General features: G+C 51.3%; 6 protein-coding genes across 6 annotated transcripts; 4 read left to right on the top strand and 2 right to left on the bottom strand.

The window, feature by feature from the left end:
- Positions 1-78: 78 nt before the first annotated feature.
- PPTG_16167 (hypothetical protein) lies at positions 79-2,378 on the top strand (the record flags this gene model as incomplete). The annotated part of the gene is made up of 11 exons (XM_008913780.1): positions 79-150; positions 234-298; positions 354-583; positions 656-759; positions 819-891; positions 957-1,440; positions 1,500-1,626; positions 1,700-1,807; positions 1,877-1,942; positions 1,998-2,152; positions 2,219-2,378. The coding sequence occupies 11 exons, from the start codon at positions 79-81 to the stop codon at positions 2,376-2,378; spliced, it is 1,644 nt and encodes a 547-aa protein (XP_008912028.1).
- Positions 2,379-2,626: 248 nt separating this feature from the next.
- PPTG_16166 (hypothetical protein) lies at positions 2,627-4,131 on the bottom strand (the record flags this gene model as incomplete). The annotated part of the gene is made up of 2 exons (XM_008913779.1): positions 2,627-3,523; positions 3,592-4,131. The coding sequence occupies 2 exons, from the start codon at positions 4,129-4,131 to the stop codon at positions 2,627-2,629; spliced, it is 1,437 nt and encodes a 478-aa protein (XP_008912027.1).
- A 949-nt stretch (positions 4,132-5,080) lies between these two features.
- PPTG_16165 (hypothetical protein) lies at positions 5,081-7,903 on the top strand. Its single transcript, XM_008913778.1, has one exon. It carries the CDS (start codon positions 5,247-5,249, stop codon positions 7,236-7,238), a length of 1,992 nt encoding a protein of 663 aa, XP_008912026.1. The 5' UTR covers positions 5,081-5,246; the 3' UTR covers positions 7,239-7,903.
- On the bottom strand, positions 7,399-8,736 carry PPTG_16164 (hypothetical protein; the record flags this gene model as incomplete). The annotated part of the gene is made up of 8 exons (XM_008913777.1): positions 7,399-7,650; positions 7,717-7,782; positions 7,848-7,976; positions 8,049-8,107; positions 8,184-8,277; positions 8,352-8,377; positions 8,456-8,510; positions 8,590-8,736. 8 exons carry the CDS (start codon positions 8,734-8,736, stop codon positions 7,399-7,401), a joined length of 828 nt encoding a protein of 275 aa, XP_008912025.1.
- Positions 8,737-9,188: 452 nt separating this feature from the next.
- PPTG_16163 (hypothetical protein) lies at positions 9,189-15,944 on the top strand (the record flags this gene model as incomplete). Its single annotated transcript, XM_008913776.1, has 1 exon — positions 9,189-15,944. The coding sequence occupies one exon, from the start codon at positions 9,189-9,191 to the stop codon at positions 15,942-15,944; it is 6,756 nt and encodes a 2,251-aa protein (XP_008912024.1).
- Positions 15,945-15,980: 36 nt separating this feature from the next.
- On the top strand, positions 15,981-17,909 carry PPTG_16162 (hypothetical protein; the record flags this gene model as incomplete). Its single annotated transcript, XM_008913775.1, has 1 exon — positions 15,981-17,909. The coding sequence occupies one exon, from the start codon at positions 15,981-15,983 to the stop codon at positions 17,907-17,909; it is 1,929 nt and encodes a 642-aa protein (XP_008912023.1).
- Between the last annotated feature and the right edge of the window lie 574 nt (positions 17,910-18,483).

Below are 18,483 nucleotides of genomic sequence, written 5' to 3'. Positions count from 1 at the left end.
ACACTTCTTGTCCTCAGTTTTAATTGGACAAAATAACAGCGTTGATAATTTCATTTTGGCGCCACGATTATAATTGAAATGCCACCTCGAAGTGCTGCCAAGCGCGTGGACCCGCTGAGCGGCTGCCCCAGCTCAGCGGAGGTCTACCAGGTTGCGATTGTCTCGATTGATCCGTCAAGTTGCATGGGTCTAACCGTTGCCGTTTTAATGTCCATTTTCGGGTGGTCAACTAGGATGCTAATGGCGTCGCCTGGAGCTTCATGCTTAACTACACCAACATCTCCTTTGGGACGTATGGGTGGGTTGCTCAGCGATGAATTTGCATTGACGTTTTACTGATCATTGCCATGCAGAAACAACAAGTTTTACATGGTGCAGCTGATCCAGGACGGCAACAATTACATGGTCTTCCGCAAATGGGGACGCGTCGGTGCCAAGAACCCGCAGCGCGCTCTGGAGCGATACAACACGTCGCTGGAAAAGGCGCAGGCCTCATTTTCTAAGAAGTTCCTGGACAAGAGCGGCAATGAGTGGCCACTGACTGGGCCGTTTGAGAGAGTGGAGGGAAAATACGTGCTCGTCGGTAACTGACTGTAGCGGTAGACATTTGATCCAAACGGGTGCGAGACTGATACTATTCCTTTATGGCATCCAGAACTGGACGATGAAGTCCCTGAAGAGGAGGAAGAGATAAGCGACGTCGAGAAGGAAGAAGAGGTAGCGTCGACTCTACACGAGACCATTCAAGACGTGTTGAAGGTTCGTCTCTCCCTGTATAGCTGCTGTTGTGGATAGCGGTCTGACTGTTGTGTTTGCAGCTCATCTGTGATGCCGACCTCATCGCCCGAGAAGTGGCAAATATGAATCTTGACTTGAAGAGGCTCCCGTTGGGTTGGTGACAGGCAGATTGTGGCTGTTCCTGGTGATATTTTACTATTTTTTTCTTGTTCATTTAGGCAAACTCTCTAAAACGCAAATCTCGCAGGGTTACGCTTTATTACAGCAGCTCTCAGAAGCAATCAAGGAGATCGAAGAGCTCAACAAGGTTGGCTCAAACGCTCAGGAGGCACCTACGAGACGATCTGGAACCCGACGATCCACTCGGGTCAAGCGAGTAGCGAAGCCTAATGCTGCCCAAATCCGCCGCTTGAAGACTAGTCTGAAGACCCTCTCTAGCGAATTTTACACTTTGATCCCGCACGATTTCGGTCGAAACTTACCGCCTCCGATCGATTCGTTGGACGAGGTGAAGCTGAAGATTGACTTGCTCGAGGTGCTGGCAAATATCGAGATTTCGCAGAAGCTGCAAGCTGAAAAGAAGAAGAATGCGAAGAAGAATGCCGGCGCCAAGTTGAACTCGCTCGATGCGCAGTTCAATATGCTCAACGTTAAGATGGAGCCACTTCCTGATTCGACCGAGGAGTTCAAGGTTATTGAGAGGTACGTATGGAGAGGCAGTGTTGTGTAGTTAGTTGTACTGACGTGTTGCGGTGCTGTAGATATGTGGAGACCACTCACGCTCCGACTCACGTGCAGTACAAACTGCGAATCAAGTCCGTTCTTAAGATCAACCGTCCGGATGAAGAGATGTTCACGGACGTTTTCAAGTCTGTGAACAACCACAAGGTTCGTCAAATGCAAGAGCAGCTCGAGTAGTGTAATCATGTTTGTAAGCTGACTAATGCTTGGCTATTTGCAGTTGTTGTGGCACGGCTCTCGCCTATCGAACGTCGTCGGGATCCTGTCCAAGGGACTTCGCGTGGCTCCACCTGAGGCACCAAACAACGGCTACATGTTCGGCAAAGGAGTACGTGGGAATTTGCTTTCGCATGCTACTTGCTACCGTCAGTGCTAACGATTCGTAAAATGTTTCCAGATCTATTTCGCCGACTCGGTGTCCAAATCAGCGAACTACTGCTGGACTACGCCTCAGAACCCGAAGGTATGTTTGTCGATGCTTTCGTACCTGAATCCCTCTAGTTAACTTCGCGTTGCAGGGCGTGTTGATCTTAGCTGAGGTGGCCTTGGGCACCCCCTACAAGGCTCAAGAAGCAGAAGATCTGACGTACACTACCTTGAAGAAAACCAAGGGATGTGATAGTACACACGGTGTAGGTCGCATGGCTGCTCCCGAAGACGACCACGAGACCATGTACGTTTGATACCATTCATTGTCTTTTGTATCATTGTGAGATAGTAACTCAATTGTTTACAACAGGGAGGACGGTGTTGTTGTCCCCATCGGAGAGTTCATGCCATCCGATGGCGGCGGCTCTCTGCTCTACAACGAGTTCATCGTGTATCGCCAGGAACAAGTGAAGTTGCGCTATCTCGTTAATCTCGACTTCCTCTACGAAGACGAAGAAGAGGAGGTATAGAGACATCAGAGTACAAGTGACACACAGCAGCAGTCCATATCGTTGTTGGCCCTGTCTTCTAACTTTATCCCTAATGTGCATCGCCGACTGCTTCGATAGCTTCAGGACACTCACTAACTTTCGCCTTTTTTACTCTTTGTCACAAGCGAGCGAGCATCACGCTGTCGCTCCCAAAAAAACGTGTGGGAATATCACCACAAATGCGCCCAGACTACACACGCCCAAAGCATCGAGTGAGTGAGCGAGCACTAGCTCTCGCGGTACACTTGCGTCACTAAATAGGCGATGACGTCTTGCGCGTAGCGGTCGATGTCGCCATCTCCATCGAAACTGCGCTGCAGTTCCTCGCGGCACTGAGCCAGAGGCAGGCTGAAGAGCGGGATGACCTTGTCTGCGAGCTCCTGGAAGTATCGGCACACCTGCTTCTCGCCCCGGATGAAGAACAGCGCCTGGATGCGGTTGGAGAACAGCGGGTACTGCTTTGAGGCCAGAAGTTCATTGTCCTCTTCGATAGTCGTGTCGTACAGACTGAGCTGGTGGGTCATCAGATTGCGTAGATACTGGAGCGCGCGGATCTCGTTGTCGAACGAAATGGGCGGAGACGAGTGCGCGGGGCTCTTCATCTTCATCGTGGAGAACTCCTCTTCAGTAGCAACAATCAGACGAGCGAAGCTGAATCCCTCGCGTGTGTTGGCATCCGAGTGCGAACAGCTCAGTCGAGCGTCCATGGTGTAGATGCCGCTCTCGTGCAGGTACGCTCGCTTGTCGTAGAATAGCTGTCCGTCGGCAGGAGACAACTGGAAATCGATCAACACCTCGTTCGGGTTGCGGCCGTCCTCTTCAGTGTTGTCCTCGACGGCAAAGCCGTAGTTGAGCAGGAAGCGATGGTTGCACTTCTTGCCGTACGAGTCGTAAACCTGTGCGCCCGTGCCGATCGTTCCCAGAGACGTAATAGTGAACGCGTCAATGCTCTGGTCGAAGGTCCAGCTCGTCTCGCGTGGACGGTAGTGGTTCAGCATGTCTGCAAACGGTACGAGCGCCGCCGTCTTCACTCCGTCAATTGTCAGGCCGAAGTTACGACTGCAGACGATCATACGCGCCCAACTGAAGCGGTCGAGCGAGAACCTCGCGAACGACGGGTCCACCTGCAGCAACAAAACACAATAATTAGCATAAATAACGACCCTTATTACAGTCAACCAATGCAACGCACCCTGCAGATGACGTCGTAGTCCTTGCGGATAGCGGCCTTGCGCTCCTGGATCTGCTGGATGATGTACGAGCCTTTGAGCCAGCTGAGCTCCTCTTCGGACCAGAAGATGGGCATATTACTGAGTGTGGAGGGAAGTGTACTGTAGTAATTGCGGAAGAAGGACGTCTCCACGTGCTCCATGTCTGTGAGCAGGAACATCATGAGGAAAATGTGCTTGGGCGCCACAAAGTCCACATTACGCGCCAGCAGCTTGCGTCCGATGTCCGTCTGCTTGCCCATTTCCACTGTGATGAGGCACTTCTTCGGGATCACGAGGATACGCTCGCCAGGCACCAGAACCTTGCGACTGTGCACACCACGCACTTCGGGTGCATATTCCTGCAGAGTCAGCTTCTTCGTGTCGGCGCCGTTGCTCTCTAGCCACTGGATCAACTCCTGACCCACCACATCCTCCTTGGTAAGTCCGTTGCGCGGCGGCGACGCGGTCTTCGTCTCTGTGGAGGCGCCGGCTGCAGACGGAGGTGGCGGAGGAGCGCTCATGACCAAGCAAGCGTGTCTGATGTACTTGTGGCGAGACGGATGATCAGAAGTCGGCAGGTGACGCGAAGGTGGACTGAATAGGAGGTTGCACCAATGTCAAACCTTCGAAACAGAGTGCGTATGATATTCGAGAGGAAGACAAAATCGATACCGTACATGTTACTCTGTGTCGCTCAGCGTTCGGTGGCGCGTTGGAAGTGACGTGTACACTTGATACATTTTCACGATGTACACGACGCTTGGTGGCCAACAGCATTTGCAGTCTAGATGCATTGCTGCGTCAGCTATGCTGATGCCTTGCATCCATCTTCAACCGGTGGTCCTGGTCCTCGCCGAGAACTCCTCGGCAGCTAATGCCAATTGCGGCACACGGAATTCGGTGGCGCTCGGCTCATAAAACGTCCCTGCACACGAGGCTTTCCCGCCAAATTGTCCAGAACCTGAATGCTCCTCTGCTGCCGCTTGCACTGCAGGCATCCACCTTTACCGGATTAACATGTGCGATGGTTTCTACGTGACCTTTAAAATGCACGTACTACATGTCCTCCGCTACACTTGACACGGCTGAAGCTGCTCAAGTTACGGCGTTACTAGTATTGATATCGAGATTGCCTGCCTGTACGATGCCATGACGACGCCCCTTTTCTTGAAGTTTTGCGGATTCACGTGAACTTCGTGGTGAAGGTTTGACCCGTTGAGGACATCTGCGTTAATCTTTGCAGAAGCAGCAATGAACAGCCAAACTCCAGCGCTGGAGCGAGTTGCTTTCGATTGCCGCATCCCTCCACGTACAGAACAAGTCGATTGCTTCCAGCGTGATCGCTTCAGTGCGATACATGCGGAGAGACAGAACGGCAAAAATGTAGACCGTCGTTTAGCATCCAGCTCGCGTGCCCGTCCGGAGCTTACAAAAATCCAGTTTCATCCACCGCCAACACTCCCACTTTCTTGAAAAAAGAAACAACGCAGTCGGTGGCGTTAGTGGGCTCCTCAAATCTTGGGCTAAAAACCTAGGTGGTGGAGGCCGTACACTGCAACCAAACGCCAAACAGCGAGACGCCCCTCAGCTCCAGACCGTTCGCAATTTATTCCTCCACGGGGGTGGGTCAACAGCCATGCGCATGCTGGCGATGAACTCGCTGATGCACGACGCCGACCGCCGCCGAGCGGACCGTACGACTCGCGTGGTAGACAGCCCCATGGCCAGCAGCGATACGGATAAGGACGACGACGCTTTGGACGACGATGTGGACGAATTGGACCCCGTGGACGGATTCCCGAGCCCACCTGCGCGTGTACGACCCCGTCGGCGCTTCATTAAGCCTGGCCAGACCACTTACGAGCTGTCGTTCTCCCGTCGTCGCACGCGTAGAGCTGCTGCCTCCCCAAAGGACGAGGAGAATGAGGCTCAAGACCGAGACGAGTACCGACCGGCACTACCCGGCGCCTCTCGCCCCGTGCCTGCCGTATCATCATTGTCCAGTGTGCTCACTGAGGTCATGACTGGCAAGACACAGGCTCTCAACAACATCGTGGACACAACTCCACCCCAGCCTAACGTAACGTATGTGGTGGAACACGCGCCGGATGGAACACCCTATGTGGCTGCATCTGACGGTAACAAATATTTCGAGAACTCGACTATCGGCCAGATTTTCCTCAAACAAGCGCCCAAAAACGCCGGACCAAAAGGACGACGATCGGATTTGGACTTTTTGCAATCTGGAGGGTGGAATCACCAGCAGCAATCGAGGAGATCGGACTTTGTAGGGGCAGATGCAGCCACATCAGCACGAGTGGAAGCAGGTGAACAGGCTGCTGACATTGACGCCAAGAAAGGGTCGAAATCGCTGCTGGGATTTAAGGGTTTCCACATGGGTAAGAAGAAAAAGGGGTCGGCCAGCGACTTGAAGGCCGTGCATGAACAGGGGACAGCGGTGCTAGGCACGCACGAGTCAACGACGCACCAGAATATCGACAATGAGTTCCCCATGCTGGACCCGGACACTGTGGACAGGAACCGCGCAGACTCGAGTTGGGAAGTGCCAGCAGCTAAAAGCCACATACAACAAGTACCAGAAGTTCAACAGCCTGTTGCTGTACGACTGCTGGACTCGAACGGGATGCAATGTGCTCAACAGGCGAGAACAGACTTACTGGCGTCGGAGGCGACCAGTGACAGCATCGCCAGTGGCAGCAGTTCACTGAGCTCACTCAGTGGCGCTAGTTCGACCAGTTCCAATGGTGCTACTGGTGCTCCGACGAAGACGCTTCCTCGACTTCAGCCCAAGAAGGACCTCCCGGCGCCTCCTCTGGCGTTCGACGCGTATGACGAGGACGACAATCCGCTCTGTCGGTCGTTCCAGAACGTGCGAGATGTGGATAAAATCCACTCGAAGTCGGACGACGAAGAAGATGATGAGGACCACGAACACGATGAGCATGATGACGCGGCTGCGGCGGATGAAGACTTCCCGGATGTCAACCACCCCGGCTTCGCTGGACGTGTTCGTGTGTCATCGGGCGCAACGAGTGTAGCGGAGTTTGTTGGGGGATTTAAGGGCCAGCTTTCACGACGATCAGGTGCTAGTGGATTGGTAAATCGAAAACGTGCTGCGAGGCATGCGCGACTGACTGTGGAGGAGCAGAAGGCGGCCGATCTGGCACGGAAAATCCGCGAAGCTCGCAACCGAATTCCGCTCGAGTTCAGGGACGAGTACATGTCACTCGCAGCCCAAAATGAGCTTCAGAAGAAGAAAAGGCGGCGGGCTCATGGTCGACACGTTCGCTTTAACACGGATGTGTTGGTCCGGGAGTTTGAGGTCGAGTCGGAGGAGGAGGACGACGGCTACAACAGTCCAGACGAGATCGTGGATGCTGTGCAGTTAGTGAGTAAGCGCGATGTTGTCCACGCTGAGGATGTTGTTGCTGCCTTCCCGATGGAGCAGCTGGAGCTGCCAGCTGAGGAGCTTCAGACCGTCGCGCACGGTTTCCCGTCACCACCAGCAATAGACGACGCTGCAGCAGCGAGCGAGAACGTACAGGATGATCCACTGACGTTCTCGCAACTCAATAACGACAAGCGTATGTCATTCTCGGATCTCTAGGAGGAAGGAGACACCCGTCGTTGAAGCGGGTAGTAAGTAGCGTATCTATTTGGAGGAGAGCACAGCGGAAGACGAGCTGAAAGTCCCCGCTTGCTTCGCCGCACATTAAGTGAAAATTCATTGGTTTCCCGTGTTTCTCTCGCTGTACAGAGAGGCAGGTTTACTCGTTGACGTTGTGGTGGATCTGGTTGACGTCCTCGTCCTCGTTGAGAGCGTCGATGAGCTTGTCGAAGGTCTCACGCTGCTCACCCTCGAGGTCCAGGAACTCTTTGGGATTGTAGATGAGCTCGGAAATGGCTGGCTCCAGTCCAGCCTCAGTGAAGCTCTTGCGTACGGCCGCCAGCTCGCTGGGATCACACGTGACTTGTGCCAGACCCTCACGCATCTCCACGTCGTCAGCTCCCGCCTCGAGCTACAGTAACGACAGCAATGGTCAGCAACACATCACACACTACCCAAAGAGTTTTCAGCCCAGTACCGTGATCTCCATGAGCGTGTCCTCGTCCATCTCGGGCTTATCTCCATCGCCTGATGAGAGTTCGATCTGCAGACAGCACGGTGACAAACGTGAGAACCACCACCGCTATAATTTTCGGTTCAGGGTTGTACCTCGAGGTAGCCCTTGCGCTCGAACATCCAAGCGACCGAACCATTCGTGCCAAGAGCGCCGCTGTTTTTGCCCAGAATGTGACGTAGTGCTGGAGCTGTTCGGCGTTTGTTGTCCGTCAGCGTCTCAATCTAACAGCAAGAAAACAAGCATCAAGCGATAAGCGCTTAAGTTGACAACGACACCCCAAAGGTCGATTATACCATCAGAGCACTCCCAGCTGGACCAGTAGCTTCGTACAGCACAGCCTCCGCGTTGCTTCCTGCATTTAACATAACCACACACAACTTCTATTAACTTTTACCTCAAAACTCAGCCATACAGAGCCCTGGCTCTACCGTCTTTGCCCTCGACACCGCGCTTGATCGCCGCCTCAATCTTGTCCTTGGGCATGTTCGCCGCCTTGGCCTTGTTTATCGCTGCCACAAGACGCTGAATCCACCAGCCAATACACAGTCAATATCCAGCAATCGCTCTCTACGGCAACCTCCTATCATATTACGCACCACGTTATTCGCATCGCCTCCCACCGCTGCAGATCAAGAATGCCAACCATCGTCAGTATTTAGCATCCAGAGCACTTCGAATCCACATTGACTTTGATACATACACTTAGATATGACCATAATCTCGCGTGCCAATTTGGCGTTGGTAGTTGTGCGTTTCTGCAGTGAAAAAAACGAAGCCCCTCGTTCGTCAGCTGTCCCTGTCTGTCAATTGCTGAAGAGTTTATCGCTGTCGTACCGCATCGGTAGCGTTCTTCTTGCCTTGAATAGTGGGTCCGCGACCCATCCAGCGCACATTCTGACAGTAAACGCCCGCGATGGCGTAAAGAGGGGCGTCAGAAGTGAAAGATGCCGTGAGGGCGGCGCGGCATCGAGCGAGCATCATGGCGTTCACGTGTGGCTCAGGTTATGCACACAGTTGCACTATGTTGCATAACTGGTTGCAGAGCGGTTTGGATTGACCAGCAGCGCTCTGATTGGTGACTTACTTCAACTTGAAATAGCCAATGGAATGGTGGCATGAGGAGAGTGATGGTCGTTAGTGGCTGCTCGCACGCAAGGTCAAGTTCTCTCGGACCCGCCCACTTGCTGCTCAATCACCTCGATGACGAGCCCTACAGCGGCATCTGCCGGGCTTAACGACCAGGGTGAGGAGCCCTGTCTAACCAACCGAAGGACCCAAATCTTCTCCGGTCTAACGGGTGAATGCTTGCCAGGTTTCCGTGGATACAGAAGAAAAAATTACAACGGGCTTGTCAACATGCCTATCTATACAAGGAGAGGCTTGCGTGTTAACGGCCGAATCCTTGAGCGAGTTCTTGACTGAGGACGACTAGGATGTTCCAGCCAGAACTTGTAGCTCAGTTTCCAATTTGCCCGGAGCAAGGAAAAAGAGAGAGAAAGCCGAGTGCCAAAACTGTACCAACGGAGATGGAGGATAATGAGCTGCTCAACGCCGTTTTTCGCTTCAAGTACAAGACCCCAAGCGATCGCCAGGAAGCGGCAGTGTGTGAAGAGCTCGTGAAGTTGTTCGCTGCCTTTGTAGCGAACGTGGAAGCTGTCGAGATGCCAGGACACAAATGCGGTGATGTGGAGCCTCTTGCAGACAACCGAGTTGTTCCTGCCTCTGCTTTTACTGTACATGAAGTGGAAGTGCTGCAGCATACGGCTCAACGTCTGACAGCGTCGAAGGGAAGACATAAGAGAGGTGACGTGTGGTATGACCCGTGGCTGCCCAAGTATGGCTGCGTGCTGCAACGAAGCCAGAAAAATGCAGTCGAGACTGCGGTCCAAGTAGTTTCTGTTGACGGCTGGGAGCGCACGCTGCATTTCTTGCCAACTGGAGTGTGTGTACATAGCGCAGTTCCTTCAACGCACCGTCCACACATTCCTCAGTGCTGCGCAGTCCTGGATACAGAGTTGGAGGCGAAATTTTCGAGTGTATTTAACTCACAGCTGCGTAAAGCTCAGAGAAGCAAAGGATCGGAGAGGAGTGCGGCGACAAACGAGTTGGGACATCAAAAGACGCCGCAGTTCATCGCGGCTGTAGTGAAGCGCAGTGTTGCATCGTTAATGGAGAATGCGCCGGATATTGGCAATGTCACCTTCGTTGCACAAGGAGGTACAACAGATGTGGGGCAGCATACTGGAGGACGAGCACGGGATACGTGCTGGGCTCTTGTCCAAGAAGTAATTGCCCGCAATCTCAGTTGTGAACCAGGTTTGTTTAGGAAGACGATGGTAGCAATGAAGCTGAAGCTGCTTCAAGAAGCAGTGGACAAGACCGAGCACGTTTGTTGCGGTGACAGCATTAACCTGGAGGAAGGGTGTGCGCGTGTGGACGACTTGTTTTACATGCTCCAGGTTGTTGTTCAGAACACACTCGAGCTTTTGGAATGCAAGTATGATGTGTCGGCGATCAAGGGTCAGTGTGTTGGGGTGCGCTCCAGAATTGACGAGTTTGTTAACGTTTTGAACCGCCAGACTGCATCACGTTACGTTTTACCCAAAGACACGATATTGGAGCTGCTTAACAAGCTGACGAGTGAAATTGAGATGGTTTCACCAAAGCGAATCAAGGACTCGGACAATAGTGAGAGTACTGAAGAGCGTCACGAGCGAGCGTGGAAGAATCTCGAAGGATGCTACTATCTGAATGGAGTATCGTGTACCTTGGGTGAATTACTTCGGTGGGAGAAATCACATGGGTGTCCGGCCACCTACAGCAGCATTCTGATATTGCGGACGTTTGAGGCGTTTATGTTTGAAAAATCTCTTCGCTTGACTAGTGATGATGTGCATGGACATTTGTATAGCTTGGAGAATATACAAACACTTGTAACCCGGTACCAGCAGTGTTTGAAGCAATGGCGTCAACTTCCGCGGATGACGTCTGTCCTAAATGTGGAGCAGCGCAGTCGAGAGATGCTGGTCATTTGGGTTGCATTTTGTCTCGTACATCATACATGTATCGATGAAGTGCCGTTGTGTGCCGAGTACAACATCGCGCTAGATTGGAGAGATCTTAAGGTGGCGGTTCTTCGTGATCGAGCAGCTACTTCTGCTCTTCAGCGTGTCGCCACGTACATTCGCGGCTGGAATGATACGATCAGAGGAACCCCACTGTTTCACTTGACCAACCAGGAACCAACATTTGAGTTTGGACGAAGGTTTGGATTGAGCAGCACCAGCATGATTAATGCGTATAATCGTGAGGTGGAGATTTGGGACGCATATGTGAGAGGCCAATGGAGTGTGATTGAAAATAAAAAAAGAGAAGCCGCTCAACTTCGAGCAGACATTAATCTGCAAAACCAGAATCTGGTGACAAAGCAGCAGCAACTTGCAAATGAGGAGGAACGTCTTCGCCAGGAATATGCTCGTAATGTTTCCAACCATTGGCACTACTACCCCAAAAGTGCTGTCAAAACCCAACTGGAACGCGATATTCAGCAAGCTAATTCTGTCATCAGAAACAAGGAAGCTGCGCTTAGTAGATCACTTGCTGTTCCCCGGTACTTGGTACGACCGCTTCCTCAAGCAACGAACGATGCCATACAAGTGATTTTCATGCTGACCATGCCGCGCAATATCGAAATTCTGGGTAACTTGTGCTTAACCGCACAGCGAGCTCTTGTCCCAGCTCAGGCAACTTCTGAAATGACAAGATTACCAGCCTTGAGTCCTACAACATGGCTTCAGTTTTACTCTGGCCACGCATCATCTCGAGCGCTCCTCCCCGCAACCAGCAAGGTGTTCACAGCAAACCCTGCCCATTTCTCGTGTCCACGTTCTTTAGGCCCCAAGTCAGTCGACAACTTGTACAGTCTTGCTCAGTACAGCTCTGAATGCGTCTGGAATCCGACTTTGTATGGTACAACTCTGACGTGGACGGACTCATTTGGCAATAAGCTCGACCCATTTGCTGCCACAGAGGCCAGTGTGATCAACAGCTATGTGGAGACAATGCCCAAAGGATTTCACCAGTTCCAATGGATGAATACGTGGCCTGGTCAAGACGATACACGGGGAAATATGGTCTATGCAAACTTACACCAGCAGCCCGAAGACTTCGAGAAAAGCGCGTTTATTGCTCTGGGATCATTGCGTGCATTCCCGAATCAACAGTACCGAAAGCTACAGTGGGCTCTGCTTGGAGACATCCTTCCGTGGTCGAACCCTTGCGTGGAAGTTATTGTACGGCAGTCACTCTATCAACTCGGAGTTCTCACAGACGAAGTGAGCCCTCAATTGCTGTGGAGATTCGACATGCTTAAGGGAAGCGAGGGTCTGGACACGTTCTGTGCTACGCTTGAGAGAACGGCCGAAAAACTTGCACAGACTCCGCGCAACTTTGAGAATGTCCCGCTTCTCAGCGAGCTGGCGGGTTATGCGTCGCAGTACTCGATCAATGCACGACGATTTGTGAAGATGTTCGCTGGAATGACACGGCGTTGGGCGAAAGATGCTCGCTCGGAGTACAAGGACAAATCCTCGCCCATTCGAATTGCTACGATTCGACGAAAGGAATGCGTACTTTATGGTTTTTCATTGCTGGCCTACAGTCTCGGGCCGTGGGATGACGAAATAGCCCAAGAAGTTTGTGAACTGATCGTGCTATTTCGCACCTCGTTCCTTTGTTCGAGTATTAATCTGAGATCCAACGATCAAGCGATTCGCACCGAAAGTAAGATTGCTGAGGTGATGTCTCGTCGGATTGCGGAGCTGGTTACGTATGTGAAGAAACGCGGTATTGAGACGGTGCTTACTGGTTTGGTGAGATTGGTGAGTGCAACATCTCCGGAACGATTAAAGTGGAAGCGGTTTAGTGAGCTATCATCGCATGGTGAGCAATTTGGGAGCTGCTTTGAAGCGATTGACACACGGATGGATGTTCACTACTCGATCAACTTGTTCACAGGACTTGTTCTGACGGATGGCTATGCGCCTGGAGGGCTTCCAGTCGACATCCGTCGGCATGAGAGATTTCGGAGTTTGTTTGGGCCGAGTAACTTTGAAGTTTTCTCTACTAACGGCGTGCTTCGAACGGAACGAAAGTATTGTGATCGCTTGTATGATTTCGCACTGGAAGAAGAGGGAGAACTATTTGTCCAAGAACTCTGCGTAAACGCTTGTGGTGAGATCACGAGAACACTTCAGCTGTGCACTACCACTTGGGTAAAAGCGTTGCATTACTTGTTCCCAGCTCAGCTACGGAAACTGTACTCGCACTGGTACTGGGTGGAGCAGAATTGTGTACTTTTCCGACGAACGGAGGCGAAAGATCGAGAAGTATTCTTCGTTGCTACATTTGACGATGGATGCTCTGTCCAATGCTACAGAATACCATTCAGCGACACTAAGCTACCATATGAAGAACTCTTGAGCAGTCTTGGCGACTTTGACCGCTTTGTTCAGAGAAACGAATCGCTTTTGAGCGTTTTCAAGATACTGACGAAGTTCGAGGCAGCAAAATTTCTTTACCCGCTGAGATCTCCTGAAGGTTTCCTGACGATTGAGCTACCGCGATGTAAACTTACGTTTATCTTGAACAGCAACTTGGACTTCGAATCTGTGGAACACAAAGGGTACACCTTGGCGACTAACCAGCAATTTGACGACTTTCTGCCAAGGTTCAGTCGGTATCTGCTACTAAAGCTGCAGGACAAATCCGATACAGCTCGGTCGGAACTGCGGTTGCTTCTCCCCGTTGGTTTCGTCGAGGAATCTTCTGATGGGATGGTTGATATCATTATTCCCAATACGGCGGATAGTCGGGTGGAAGTGCATTGCTACGACGTCCATCGTCGCTTGAAGACTTTTGAAACTGAGACGATCGGTGCGAGACTGCAGCTGGCAGCTATTTGTACCCGAGCGGGGACAAACGTGCCAAGCAAACGCCTACAGATGACAGGAGCAGAAGCAGCAGTGCAAGTGCTACGAGCGTGTCGGTCGAGTCGGCCATTTTCTAGTTTTGAAAGGAAGAGTTTACTGACAATCTACAAGTTGAGTTATCGTGAACCAGTAGTGAAGATTCTGGTTGTGGCGCTGCTTAGAGAGGCGAATCGTCTTGGCTTTCTCTTCGGCCAAACGCAAGTGCTAAATACTGCCATGGCTTGTATCGACGAGGAAACCGAGTATGCTGATATGTGTGTGCAGCGAGTTCAACGTAACCCTTTACGCTCTCAATTGCGAAGCAACGAAGAGAAATTTGTGCTTGGACACGTGCAGCACTCGTCTGTTCCAGTACCAGCAGAAGAAATTGTGTCGTGTGAACAATCTCCGGTTGCTGATAATTACGTGAAGTCTATCGAGGCGAAGCTAAGATTGTTTCTTCGTATTGATTCTGGTACAACGAAAGATATCCCGCAGCTTCCATTGGATACCAATAGTGTCAATGCCATGAGCAAAGGGATGCTGGAGGAGCTTCAGATCAGCTGGAAAACTTACCATTCTCAGGCTGAACCGAGGTTGAAGACTGCACCAAGCGAGCTGCTCGGATCATTTACGTCTCTACTGAGGGAGGTATCTTCTCAGCGTGGTGCGATGGAAATTCACTTGACGAATACTTTCTCCAAGGCCACAAGCAGCACACAGGACCAGCTCTTGGCCTTAGCTAATTATCTGCCGCTGCTTACAGTGACTGATGTTGTTCGGTGTGCGTTTGATGAAGAAACGCTGCGTACTCTGGCCCCGAAACTGAGTGAGAAATCCAGAGGGCAATTCAAGAAAGGGATTCTCCAGTACATGGAGTTGTGCGTTCTGGAAGACAAACTGGGGAGGCTTCTCTGGATAGCGAAGCGCAGCGATGAGTTGTCGGACGCTCAGTTGATAGATGAACTCATGAACGCCCGTCAGTGGCAGTCGACGGAATACCCGTATTGGTTGGCGTTCGAAGTGGAAGGAAGACTACAGATCCGCCACGAGCAGTTTATCATTGCACAACATCTCATCAATGGTCCGGGAACTGTTTGCCAGCTTAACATGGGCCGAGGCAAGACTCGCGTGATTTTACCGATGCTGTTCCTGCATTTCACGCAAAGTCGGTGTCCTCGAGTTGTTCGTGCGCACTTCTTGAGTCCTTTATTGAGTGAGGCTCGACAATTCATGCACCGTTACTTGTCGGCATCCAGCGCTCGCTTGGGAGTGTTCGAGCAGCCATTTCACCGCCAGATTGACTTGGATGATCGTAGACTTGAGGTCATTCGTGATAATCTGGAAGAGTTGAAACTTTTCGGTGGCATTCAGATGATGGCTCCTGAGCATCGCATGTCACTGGAGCTGAAGCGTTTAGAGTTGGGCAGTGAAGGTCGCATTGCCGAGACGCTGGGCGAGATCCTTGATGGTGATCAGTTTGTGGACATTCTGGACGAGTGCGACGCTCTACTTCACCACAAATATCACTTGGTGTATGCAGTGGGCACGCCTATTGCGCTTTGTAGTGGGGTTGAACGGTGGAAGGCTGCTGAAGCGCTTTTACGAGTTGTGGCGGATAAATATTTTGGCTCTCGAGTCGCTAAGGTGCTTCAGGCTGCGCACGTGTCTTGTGTTTCGCCAGACTACTCAGGACGCCTTGGTGCGTACGATGGAACTCGGTTAAACACTGTAGTCGAGAGTACGAAGTCCCTACGTTACGATTTGAAGGAGGCTCTAGTGCTGGATCTCATGGACAACGCTCCGTTTGAATTGATGTGGCTCAATACTTTTGGATCTACTGCTGCTCGAGAACCGCTTGTGAGGGCAATTACGGATTCCACTGTGAGTTTAGAAGCAGCTCTTGATGGCCACATATCGAAGCTCACACCTTATACGACTCAGTTGCTCGCGTTGAGGGGGCTCGTCGCGTTTGGAGTGCTTGAGCACTGTCTGGAGAAGCGCCATCGAGTCAATTTCGGACTCCCAATTCGTGGTTCACGACCGAAGAAAATTGCCATTCCGTTCCGTGCAGCGGATGTTCCTTCAGAGCGATCAGAGTTTAGCCACCCTGACGTCTGCATCGTGCTAACGCTACTTGGATATTATCACAGGGGTCTGACAAACGAGGAAGTTCGAAGTACATTTCAGATGCTGTTGCGGTTGGATATCTCGGAGTAGCAGCAGCAATACGATCAATGGTTCAGAAGCGTCAAGATGGGTTTAAACGCTGAAGATCGCAAGGCATTGTGCGATGTACGTCACATCAGTCTTGCCGATGATCGACAGTTTGAGACGCTCTGCAACGTCTACAGGTTCTGCATGGAAGCGATCAATTTCTACCTGAACACGTGTGTATTTCCAAATGATACGCAGCAGTATCCTCAAAGGTTGTCAAGAACGGCGTGGAATCTCGCAGCTGGAGCAAACAATATCGGATTTTCTGGTACTAACGATAACCACCGCCTTCTACCGCTCTCAGTGACACAACGGGAGCCGGGTGAGCCTTCGCTGTTGGCCACGAATGGCAAAATGATCGACAAGATCCTGCAAGTGACTCACAGCTACGAGGTAATTCGTCCCAGCCCGGAGCGTACATTGATCCCGTGGCAGAGTGTCCTTTTATTCGCAATGGACAAGAAGGCCCAAGCTTTTATTGACACTGGCGCCCTACTTGCCGGCGTGGCAAACCACGACGCAGCAAAGTTTCTTCTTGAACAGGATGAGTTTGCGTTTGCTGGTGTGACATACTACGATAGTCGAGAGGAGATCAACTGCTGGGTTATCGCAGAGAAGGCTCGACGTATCGAGGTGCCCCTGAAGAAGTCGTCAATGCTGGAGAAGGAGACGTTCGTCATCTTTGACGAGGCGCGTTCACGAGGCTCAGATATGAAGTTGCTCGCAGATGCTGCAGCTGTACTGACTTTGGGACCGAAACTTACAAAGGATACGTTGATGCAAGGAGCCGGTCGTATGCGGCAGCTCGGTTGCAATCAAAGCCTCTGGATCGCAAGTTTTGACGAAGTTGCACAGAGTATTCTCCAAATCAGTGGCCAACATGATATCTCAAGTATTTCTGCCATTGATGTGCTGAACTGGGTCATGGATAACACGAAAACGGAGGCTATGCGTGGACTACTCGAGTGGGCAGGCAATGGCATCCACTTCCGGAAGACTCAGCTCAATCGAGACAAAGAATTGGTCGATGAGGACTGGGAACTCGAGACGCTGTATCGGGAGAAACTTCATGTTGGCAAAATCGCCAAAGTGATTCAATCGAAGGCTCTCACGGCTTTCAAAGACTCGGTTGATGACTTGGTGACCCAGATCTGCAGCCAAGGGTTTGTATACGGACTTGACGATGAAGTCTGCGTTACTTCCCATACCGACGAATGCGAGCGAGAACTGCAAGTCGAAGAAGAGGTGCAACAGGAACGTGAACTCGAAGTTGTGAAGTGTTCTCCGATGAGAGAGAAGCGGTGGGCATATGATAGAATTCTACAAGCGCAGTCAGTTGAAGACCTCCAGGGAGTTATTCAAGTACTCGAGATCACTCATTTCATACGTCGATCGATCTCTCCAAAAGAAATGGGAGATCTGGAATGGAGCAGTACGCATATCTTTGGAACAACTAATTTCTTCACGACAATCAAGACGCGGAATGATGGGGGATGCTTGAACGAGTTCTTGCGAGTGATTGATGTTGTATTGGTGTTCAAGAATGGCGACGTATTGCTGGTATCGGAGTGTGAAGCTGATCATATTCTGGAGCTGCTCTGGTCTACTCGTGGGGGTTCGACCGTATGGAGTTTTACGTTCATGAACTTTGCGTTTGCTTGTGAAACCCTCGATCATGGCGAAGTATTAACGAAGTTTCACGACGTCCAGCTGGCACTTGGCGCGAGTTTTGATCAAGATCTGTCTCTGCTGTCGATGGTTGCGTGTCATGTCTACAATGGTGAGACGATGCTGGCGAATGATCAGGAAAATGCTGTGCAGACTGCATTCCGTGGATTGCTTCGTCCGTTGGCCCAGCGAACAGCTACTCTGAGTAACTTTGTCAGGTCACGTGGAAACGGCCACAAGTGGACAAGATCATTCCTACATGAACTCTGCTGCCGGATGGATCTGGAAGACTGCAAGTAAACTGCGGTATCGTCTACATTCTACAACTCTCCGATTTCAGACAAACGCCGTGTTTTACACGGGAAAGCTCTGGTTTTTCATGCTAGTATACGTTTGTATTGCTACAGTCCTAGCAACAACTTGTAAATGGTTCCTGTCAAGTATTGACAATGACTTTTACAGTAAGGATAAACTTCCACGGGTAGTGCACTCCGCAAACCTGTGCTTTTACAGCACATCAACTGAATGCTATTCTGTTTGTGCTCTTAATTAGAAAATATAGGTAAACTCCTTAAAGTACATACCTTTGTCGGTTGTTTGGAATTCAGCAAGAACGAGTAGCGCCGGAAATTCTACTTGGTTTACTGTAATGTTTCGACGTCGTATCATTCGTTCCCGGAAAAACCACAGTACTCCGTCGGTGGAAGGGTGTTGCCAAATTCTCGATGGCGAGACCGGTTTACATCTGGTGTCCATTTGGAACCGTTGCCAGAGGTTGCAGTGTGGTGGAGTGGGATTCGCAAAATCGCGTTGCGATCCACTCGGACACACAGTGCCCTGGACTGCCGACTGACGGAGGGGGTACTCCACGTGG

Source organism: Phytophthora parasitica (genome assembly GCF_000247585.1).
Source record: "Phytophthora parasitica INRA-310 unplaced genomic scaffold supercont2.56, whole genome shotgun sequence".
In the NCBI taxonomy this organism is placed as follows: domain Eukaryota; phylum Oomycota; class Peronosporomycetes; order Peronosporales; family Peronosporaceae; genus Phytophthora; species Phytophthora nicotianae.
This window is presented reverse-complemented; position numbering and strand designations above follow the sequence as displayed.